At 53.9% G+C, this 9,795-nt stretch overlaps 2 protein-coding genes across 2 annotated transcripts; one reads left to right on the top strand and one right to left on the bottom strand.

Moving 5' to 3' along the window:
* Ccer2 (coiled-coil glutamate rich protein 2) lies at nucleotides 1-2,593 on the top strand. The gene is made up of 5 exons (XM_028859206.2): nucleotides 1-107; nucleotides 275-315; nucleotides 455-542; nucleotides 862-1,385; nucleotides 2,308-2,593. The coding sequence occupies exons 1-5, from the start codon at nucleotides 44-46 to the stop codon at nucleotides 2,395-2,397; spliced, it is 807 nt and encodes a 268-aa protein (XP_028715039.1). The 5' UTR covers nucleotides 1-43; the 3' UTR covers nucleotides 2,398-2,593.
* Nucleotides 2,594-2,661: 68 nt separating this feature from the next.
* Nucleotides 2,662-9,711, bottom strand: Nfkbib (NFKB inhibitor beta). Its single transcript, XM_028859249.2, has 6 exons — nucleotides 9,316-9,711; nucleotides 5,869-5,974; nucleotides 5,452-5,785; nucleotides 4,258-4,346; nucleotides 3,899-4,177; nucleotides 2,662-2,824 (listed from the first exon to the last, which is right to left on the bottom strand). The coding sequence occupies exons 1-6, from the start codon at nucleotides 9,492-9,494 to the stop codon at nucleotides 2,723-2,725; spliced, it is 1,089 nt and encodes a 362-aa protein (XP_028715082.1). The 5' UTR covers nucleotides 9,495-9,711; the 3' UTR covers nucleotides 2,662-2,722.
* Between the last annotated feature and the right edge of the window lie 84 nt (nucleotides 9,712-9,795).

Genomic DNA, 9,795 nt, shown 5'->3' with positions numbered 1-9,795 from the left:
GGCTGGCCACTCAGCGGAGAGGTCCCAGGTCCCGACTCCCACCATGCTGCGCTGGGTACCCACCTCCACAGCGCTGCTGCCGCTGTTGGCCCTGCTGCTGGGGGCTGGTGAGTCCAGAGTCCACAGAGGGGTTCGGTGGCAGGGCAGTACCCCTGGGGTCGGGCTGTAGATGGGCAGGGGAGATTACACACATGTGGCAGGTGTGGCTGGTGGACTGAGGTTCTGGGGAGTTGGGATCAGTACCACGGACAGTGGCTGTTTCCTCCCTCCACAGCCTCCTCGGCTCCCCTGGCGCCCAGACCCTCCAAGGAGGAGGTGAGAGAGGAAACCTTCTTTGCCCTCCCCATCCCATTGGGTCCCCTCTGCCCACCTCTTTTTTTTGATCCGGTAGCCACTCTGTTTTCCCAGCTCCCTTGCCCTTGGCCTCCCTCTGACCTTTCTTCCTTGCCCCCAGCTAACCCGCTGTCTAGCAGAGGTGGTCATGGAGGTGCTGACCCTGGGCCAGGCCCAGAGAGGCCCCTGCACAGTTCTGCTCCACAAAGGTAGGGACGCCTTAGTCCCCCTCAGACTCCCAACATCCTCCCTGCTCTCCTATGGCCCGCAGTGCACGGTGGGAGAGTTCCCAGGTCTGGGCTAGTGTGGTACTACTTACCCCCCCCCACACACACATGAAAAGCCTTGCTCCCTTGAAGTTCCCTGCAGCTGCAGCGTAAGGACTGGAGCAGTGAACATCTGCAGCCAGTGATGCCCCCTCCCAGTGCCAAGCAGTTCCCTTCATGATGTCGGGGAGGACCCGGGACTCTTCAGGGGCCTCCATTTCTCAGTTGGATGCACAAAGAGCACCCTGTCTTTTCCTGCCAGAGATATTCGAGACAGAGCCCCGTGGCTGTGTGTCCCTTGAGGAGAAGAGGTTGCTGGGTGGGGAGTTCAACAGGCAGGAGGCTGGAGAGATGAGGTCCAGCCAGGAGACAAGGCACAAGGAAGAGGAGGAGGAAGCAGCGGAGAGGACCCGCGAGTCTGAGGTGCGGGAACAGGCCATCCACACACAGCTCCACAGCCGGCTCCGTCAGGACGAGGAGGAGGAGGAAGAGAAGAGCCAGCCAGGGAAGACCTTTGAGCGGATGTGGGAGCAGCAGTTAGAGAGTGCCAGGGGCCCCCAGAAGCGGGTGGCTGAGAAGGCCAGCAATGAGGAGACGGCCCAGTTTCAGGCAGAGGAGAAGGGCATGCAGCTGCTGGGCGGAGGCCACCATCTGTGGCAGGGGGCTGAGATGGCCGGGGCAGGAAGGCGTGAAGGGTCCTCCAGCCATCATCACCACCCGGAGCAGCCAGGCACCAAGGCCAAACAGGAGGAAGAGGCGTCAGAGGAAGAGGCGTCAGAGCAGGAGGTGAGTGGGGGGGCACTCCAAGGCCACCCAAGGGGTCTCTTCCAACACCTCCCAGTGCTGGGCCACAAGGAAGATGGGTCAGAGTGACCAAGTATGCACCAGGACTTGGTAGCATCACCCAAGCAAGGACAGTGACCAGGAAGACACCACTAATTACCCAGAGCATCAGGGTAAGCAACCATTGCCAGTCTACCAGTAAGTCGGCTCCCACTGAAGCTAGCAGCTACTCTCCTGGTTCACTAGGCTAGTGACAGACACTGTTGGCTAAGTCATGCAAAGCTGACTATGTCCCACAGGCCAGCAAGATGGCTCAGTGGGTAAAGGCACTTGCTGCCAAGCCTGGGGACCTGAGTTCAATCCCTAGATCCCCCATGGAAGATGGAGAGGACTGCCTCCCACAAGTTGTCCTCTGACCTCTCCACACACGCTGTGGTACACATGTGCACATCCACATCCACAATAAATAAATGTATAAACTTGTTTTTTTTTTTTCTTTTTCAATTATGGGCTGGAGAGATGGTTTAACAGTTCAAAAAGGTTTTCTTTTAAATGAATTACAATTAGAACCTTAATTGGGAACAGCAATCAAAATGGCCACCACCTCAGATGGGTCACCCAGGGCCAGATATAGGTCCATGGTAGAATATATATCTAGCATGCACAGGCCCTGGGTTCAATTCCAAGCACTCCATAATACAGCTGTGATGATACATCTGTAATCCCAGCACTCAGAACGTGGAAGCAGAAGGACCAAGAGGTCAGTGTGGCAGGAGATGTGGGCCTCCATGCTGGCCAGGTAGGAACAAAGATGGTGGCCATCACTGACCCATGACAGACAGCTAGGAAGGGACTTCGGGGTATGAAGTGGCAGGTCGGACTCAGAGCGGTCACAGAGTGGTAACTGGATTTCTGATCTCCCCAGGAAGATGATGTGGAACGGCTGGAGCGCATGAAGGAGCAGCTGAAGGAGGCCACCGCCATGCTGGGAGAGGCACTTGGGAGGGAAGGCTGACCCCTCGCCACTCTCCTCCTTTCCCATACCCCCTAAGGCTCAGACAGTTGACCTCAGAGCCCCCAATCCACGCGGCATCCTGCTCCACTTCCGGCTGGCAGGGACTGGTGTGCCTGAGAGAAGTCGGAGGGGGCAGGGTTCAGACTGACTCAGCCCCCCCCCCCCATCCCTCTGAGTGAATAAAGCACAAAGCAAACCCCCGGCGCAATCTTGGCTTTGGAGGGACAGGGCTGAAGTAAGCAGGGAAGCACCATCAATCTGGGCTCTGGCTGTCAGGTCGGAAGTTTTTATTAAACTGGGAATTATATTAATATTAGAACTTAAGTCAGGCAGGGTTGGGGTCATCAGGAAGAGGTTTGGGTGCCGGGGAGGGAGGTAGCTGGTTTTGGCTCCTGCCACTGTGGACCACGATGTCATCATATTCATCCTGGGGACAGAGAGGGACAGCACAGGGGTCAGGTAGCTGCCACACTGCCCACTGCCCAGGCCACAGCACCTAATGATGTCTCATGTGACACCTGTGTCCCCTTTACCCCGCCTTTAATATTCTCACTCTCAATGCGCCACGCTGGAGGCCACGGCCCAGCACCCCCTCCTCCACCACTACCCTGTGGTCCCAGCCCCCGTGGCTCAGGTATCACAGCCACCTGACTTGGCTTTCTCCCCTCTGCCTCACCCACCTCTTCCTGTTCTGCCAGCCCCTCCCCAGGGGGATGCTGTTGTCTGGGTTCTTCACTAGGGCTCCCTCCCCGCGGCTGAGGTCTTTCCCTACCATCAGTGTTCCGGCCACTCTGACCGAGGCCACCTACCTACAGCCCAAGTCCTGCATCTCCTGCTCCCAAAGTTACCTCCCGTGTTCAGACCCTCACTGCCTGTGTTCATGCCCACCTCTGGAGGAAGTCTAACTTAGCTCGTCTTTGTTGTTGTTCTTTTTGACAGACAGAGTCTCACTATGCAGCCCTTGCTGGCCTCAAACCCAGACACCCACTGCCTCTGCCTCCTGAATTCCGGGATTCCAGGCTAATGTGTGCCACCATGACAGATTGCCTTGGCTGTTCAGCCACCGCTGCCACCACTGCCCAAGTCTACGGCAGTTCCCCCATCTCCTGTGGCCCTTGTCTGAGTTCCCTGACAGCATCCGCCCAGCTTTCTCATTGCTGGTTGACCCTGACCCTCCAGCTGGGGTACCCGCTCCCGACTCACGCCCTCCAGCTGGGGTACCCGCTCCCGACTCACGCCCTCCAGTTGGGGTACCCGCTCCCGACTCACGCCCTCCAGTTGGGGTACCCGCTCCCGACTCAACGCCCTCCAGTTGGGGTACCCGCTGCCGACTCACGCCCTCCAGTTGGGGTACCCGCTCCCGACTCACGCCCTCCAGTTGGGGTACCCGCTCCCGACTCACGCCCTCCAGCTGGGGTACCCGCTCCCGACTCACGCCCTCCAGCTGGGGTACCCGCTCCCGACTCACGCCCTCCAGCTGGGGTACCCGCTCCCGACTCACGCCCTCATCTCTGCTGTCGCTGTCACTGTCGCTGCTGCTGCTGCTGCTGCTGCTGCAAGGGCCAAGCTTATCATCCTCATCCTCGGGTTCAGGGGCTCCATGTGCACGGAGGAGGCGGGCAAGGATGGGGTTGGGCCGGAGCAGGGCACTGCCAAGTGGCGTGCGGCCCCCATACATGCGGGCGGTGGGGTCAGCACCGGCCTTCAGGAGAAGCTCCAGCACGCTGGCTGCCTGGGCCTCTACTGCCAGGTGCAGAGGGGTCCGGCCACACGTGGGCTCCTGTGGATGTGCCAGAGCAGTCAGTGAGACCCAAGAGGGGACCGTGCCTTCCCCCACACGGGCCCACCACCGTGGCTCACCGGTTTATTGAGGTCAGCTCCAGCATTCCTGAGCAGCCGGACCATCTCCACATCTTTGTGGATGACAGCTACATGGAGTGGGGTGTGGCCTGGGGATAGAGCAATTGGTGTCGGATGAGAGGCTAAGGAGCCTCAGCTTGGTCACGACCCTAAGAAGAGCCATGTGAGCTAAGGACAGCGGGTTTGGAGGCTGGCTGCTGAATTCCACATGCCTAAGTGTCAGCAGGGGGTAAGCCTGATGGTGCAGGGTCTGGGATCTACGAGCCTGGGGACTCTGAATGAGAGCACTTAATCTGTGGACCAACAGAACCAAGTCTTTGGTCTTCCTTCACAAAGAACAGAGGCTGGACTAGGATGTACAGCTCTTGAGTTCCATCCCCAGGATCATAAAGAAAACAAACAAGGATAATAACAATAGAGATCCCACAAAGGACCTGGGACACTGGCTACCAGGTGACCTCAGCCCATTTATGCAGAAGCCAGGTTCTTTTCCCACGAGGCCTGACTGAGGAGGGTAACCTCCGCACCCTCTGCCCATGGCTGGGAGCATGGGATGGATCCTCTCATCCTGGGCAGGCTGGGCTAGTGACTTAGACTTGGGAACAGTTCTGGAGGGAAGGCACCTTGCAGATGGGTAGTCCAGGCTCAACCACTGTATCCTGGCATTTCAGGATCTGGGGGTGGCAGGTCTGGACCTCAAGTGGTTTGATGACCAGGGGAAGAGGAGCCCTGTATGTCTAATTCTTAATACCCCTGAGGCGGAGTGAAGGTCCTTGGACCCAATGCTGGGATTCCTGGAGTCTGGGGATGATTTTGCTTTGTTTTTTGTTTTTTTTTTTTTGAAACAGAGGCTCACTATGTAGCACAGGCTGAATCTGACCTCATGATGTTTCGGCTTCTGGCTTCTATCACCCAAGGACTGGGATTATAGGCACACATAGCCATGCCCTGAGGTGGGTGGGTGTTTGAGACAGGCTTTCCTGAACCTAGACTGGCCTCAAATTAGCTAGATAGCACCAAAGATGACCCTGAACATGCCTAGTTTATGCCGGGGATCAAACCCAGGGCTCCGTGTATGCCAGATAAGCACTCCATCGATTTAGATATCCGCAGCCAGCAGCTGGGTTTCAAGTTGGGTAAGAGCCAGCAGCTTGGTTCCCTGGCTTTGGCCAGGAGCTCGCGTCCTTCCCTCACCCTCATAGTTTTCAGCTTCTAGCTGCAGCTTCCAGTCTTCATCACTCGGCTCCTCTTCGTTCTCTGGGTTGGTTTGGGGGTTCACAGCAACAGGGGTGTGGCTGGTGTCTGGGGTTTGGTCCTGGTTCTGAGTGAGGTAGATATCTGAGGCATCCCTTGGGCATCTGGGGCGGGGCTGGAGCAGGACGCATGCGCACGTGTGGGCCCTCACCCGGCAGGCCAAGTGCAGCGCGGTGTGGCCCCCTCTCTCAGCCACCAACACTCCTGCGCCAGCTGCATACAACTTCTCTACCGTGGATGCCTCCCCCAGGATGGCTGCTAGGTGCAGGGCTGTCTACAGGGACAGAGGACAGGGGTTAGGGCCATTCTGACAATCCTGGACCCAGCTCCCTCGAGCAACCGTCCCCAGTGGCTTACTTGGCCTAGGTCATTCTGCAGGTCCAGGTACTCAGTGCCGGCGGAGAAGCCCAAGAGGAAATCCAGGAAGGGCTCATGCCGATGTATCACGGCCAAGTGCAGGGCCCTGGGGACAGAAGGCAGGGGTCAAGGAACATGGAGTGTCTACTGTGTGCTACAGACTGTGGCCACAGTTGGAAACACTTCAGTGTCCCGGAGAGCCAGGGACAGGAGTTAATCCAGCAACTTTGTTTGTCTGGATGGTTGGTGTTCTGAGATAAGACAAGGGTCTTCATAAATTGCCCAGGCTGACCTTGAGGTCAAGTTCCTCCCGCTTCAGCCTCCTGAGTAGCTGGGCTGGCAAGCCTGTGAAAAGTAGGCCCAGCCACCAACTTGGTTTCGCCAGTGTTTATAAGGAACTTAGCCAGCTATAATAGCTCAAATTCCTGCACTTGAGGAAGCTGAGGCAGGAGGATTGTTATTTCAAGCCCAGACTGGGCTCCATGGTGGGTTCTAGACCAGCATGGTCAAATACTAAATAGTGAGATTCTGTCACCAAAAATAGGCTGGGCATGGTGGCATTGTGAAAGAGGCAGAGGCAGGTGGATCTCTGTGAATTCCAGGCCAGTCTGGTCCACACGGTGAGTTCCAGGTCAGCCAGGGCTACACTGTGAAACCTTGTCTCACATGATAATAATGAAAGTGAGGAACAATGGAGGTAGACAGTGACCATGGGCCAATGGCTTACACACACACACACACACACACACACACACACACTGGCTCTAATAACAGACCTTCAATTACATAAAGCAAAAGCTAACAGAATGAGAAGCAGTAGACAAATCCATAGACTTGGAGATTTCCATAGGTCGCTGTCACTGATTGTTCGAGGAAATGGAAATATCAGCAAAGACAGTAGACTGGAAGAGCAGGTTTGCGGTTCTTGCTGCTTTGTTTTTGCAGCAGTGGACTGAACCTAAGGCACCGTGCATGCAGGGAAGCACGCTACCACTGAGCTACATCCTCAGCCTTTGTTCCTGTTGTTTTGAGACAGAGCTTTGCCGTTAGTGTTCCTCGGGACGGACTTGAATTCACTCTGTTCCTAGGCAGGTCCTGAACTTCAGAATCCTCCTGCCTCAGTCTTCTTTGTAGCTGGAATTACACACTCAGCTTTGAACAACACTGCTAACCAACATTACCTCTAAATCACGGATTATTTATTTATTTAGTGTATGTGTCCCTGAATGTATGGATGTGGATGATGTGCACTCAGGAGCTAACAGAGGCCGGAAGAGGGCAGCAGACCCCGGGAACTGGAGTTCTAGATAGTTATTAGTTGCCATGTGGGTGCTGGGAATGGAACCTGGGTGGGTCCTCTAAAAGAGCAGCTATTGCTCTTAACTAGTGAGCCATCTCTCCAATCCCATTTTATATATTCTTTATAAGTGCACAAATAACATATTCTGGGGGGAAAAAAAATGAGTCTCAGTAAATCAAAATGAATTCCCATGGGGACACAATTCCTGACAGCACTTGCCTAGCACTCAGGTCTGGGTTTGATGCCCAGCACTGAAAGAGAAAAACTAGAGACTTCAAATCAAGCAAAGAATATTCTCTGCCCACAGTGAAATGAAATTCAAAATTGGCAACAGAAAGACATCTGGAAATTCCTCCAAGGGTGGAAAATGAACATGCTTCTTCATAATCTACTGGCCAAAGGAGAAATCAAAAGAGAAATTAGAAAATATATTCAATTAAGTGAAAACAAAAATACAATATATCAGAAGTTCTCTGGAGGGAATATTTATAGTACTCAATGCACATTAGAAAAGAGAAAGGGGGGCTGGAGAGATGGCTCAGTGGTTAAGAGCACTGGCTGCTCTTCCAGAGGACCCAGGTTCAATTCCCAGCACCCACATGGCCACTCATAACTGTCTATAACTCCAGTTTCAGGGGACCTGACACCCATGGCAAAAAACACCAATGTACATAAAATAGAAATAAATACATTAAAAAAGAAAGAAAGAAAGAAAGAGAAGAGGTGAGCTGGGGAGTAGATCCCTTGGTGGAGTGCTTGCTTAGTGTTCACAATCAATCCCCAGCAAAGCAGAAGCCAGGCATGCATCATCATGCCTAGAATCCCAGGCAGGAAGATCAAGAGTTTAAGGCTAGCCAGGTGGTGGTGGCGCACGCCTTTAATCCCAGCACTTGGGAGGCAGAGGCAGGCAGAGCTCTGTGAGTTCGAGGCCAGGCCTGGTCTACTGAGCGAGTTCCAGGACAGGCACCAAAACTATTCAGAGAAACCCTGTCTTAAAAAAAAAACAAAAGGCCGGGCGTTGGTGGCGCACGCCTTTAATCCCAGCACTCGGGAGGCAGAGCCAGGAGGATCTCTGTGAGTTCGAGGCCAGCCTGGGCTACCAAGTGAGCTCCAGGAAAGGCGCAAAGCTGCACAGAGAAACCCTGTCTCGAAAAACAAAAAAAAAAAAAAAAAAAGGAAGGGGGAAAAAGAAAATTACAAAACTTAAATCCAAAGTAATTAGAATAAAATAATAAAGGAACAGGGACCAATAAAATAGAAAGCGAAAAATAAGAAAATTAAGGGAACTACACCTGGTTTTTTAAGATTCGCGTTTATTGTGTTCCCCTCATGGGTCAGACACTGAGTCACTGGGCATACTCAATAAGCACAAAGGACAAAAAAATCCCGGGTACAATCCCTTACATAGACCTTCACCACAGCTGTCCCTTCTCCCCAACTTAGCTACTAGTCAAAATTTCCTGCTTTTAAAAATTATTTTTCAATCTCCCTTTCCTCCTTTTCCAGGTTCTCCCAGGCTGTCCTCAAGACTAGAGATCCTCTTGTCTTGGCCCATTGAGTGCTGGATTACAAACGTAATCACAAACTCAGCTCAAACTAAAAACAGGACTGGAAGGTGGTAGTGTGGGAGAAACATTTGGTTAACAGATGAAGCTATCCTCGTGGAAATGAGATTCTGAATTTTATGTAGCTCTAGCTGGCCCGGAACTCACTCTGTAGACCAGGCTGGCCTTGAACTCACAGAGATCCACCTGCCTCTGCCTCCCGGGGGCTGGGATTAAAGATTTGTGCTACCACCGACCGGCCTCAGTTTCTTAATTGCAGAATTTGGAAGCAAGAGGTCAGCAGGTGTGGGAGCTAGAGTGCTAACAAAGGTTTGGGGACCCGGTCGGAAAGGCTCAGATCCAGTTTGGGGATCAGTAGGTACGATGTGGATTCCAGGAGCAAAAATTTAGAGTTCAAGAGAGGTGAGATTCTTGACTGTGGGTGAAGACAGACCAGTCTTCTCACAACTTAGTATTTGGGAGTTATGGGTCAGGAAGTCCAGCATCGGAAGTCAGCGTTAGGAACGAGAAGAAGTCACAGGAATCATAGGGTACCCCAGGTAGGATCCCAGGGCTCCGTTTGGTAATTTAAGGTTTACTCACGTGTCCCCATCCTCAGTGACGTAGCCAAAGACCAGGGGCGCCCACGACAGCTCGGGGCCCAGCTCTGCGCCCAGCCCTGGTCCTCCGGGAGCCGCTGCGTCCGGACCTAGAGAGCCTAGGCCGCTGTCGCACCATTCATCGGCGTCCGCAGTTTTCCCCAAGCACGCGACCCCGGCCATGGTCCCAGCCACCTCGGGTGGCCCCCTGTAGTCGCCCGCCTGTCGCTGGGCTCTGCCGTGATCTCCAGTGCTTCCGCCCTGCTGGGAATTCCCCAACACGCCCCCTCTTCTACCCAATCAAAATGCGTTAAATAGCTACATCCCGCCCCTGTGCAGCACCAGAACCAATCAGAATAATGAGGTGGACACCGGCTCGCTGAGTTTCCCCACTTTTTCCAGACGCCCTTTATCAATATGGCTACAAGCGCCATGCCTTTTGGGATTTGTAGTTCTATGCCATGAGAGGTGTATTGTACGAAAG

The sequence above is a fragment of the Peromyscus leucopus genome, chromosome 1 (assembly GCF_004664715.2).
Source record: "Peromyscus leucopus breed LL Stock chromosome 1, UCI_PerLeu_2.1, whole genome shotgun sequence".
In the NCBI taxonomy this organism is placed as follows: Eukaryota; Metazoa; Chordata; class Mammalia; order Rodentia; family Cricetidae; genus Peromyscus; species Peromyscus leucopus.
Note: the sequence above shows the minus strand (reverse complement) of the source record. Positions and strands in the feature narration are given on the sequence as shown.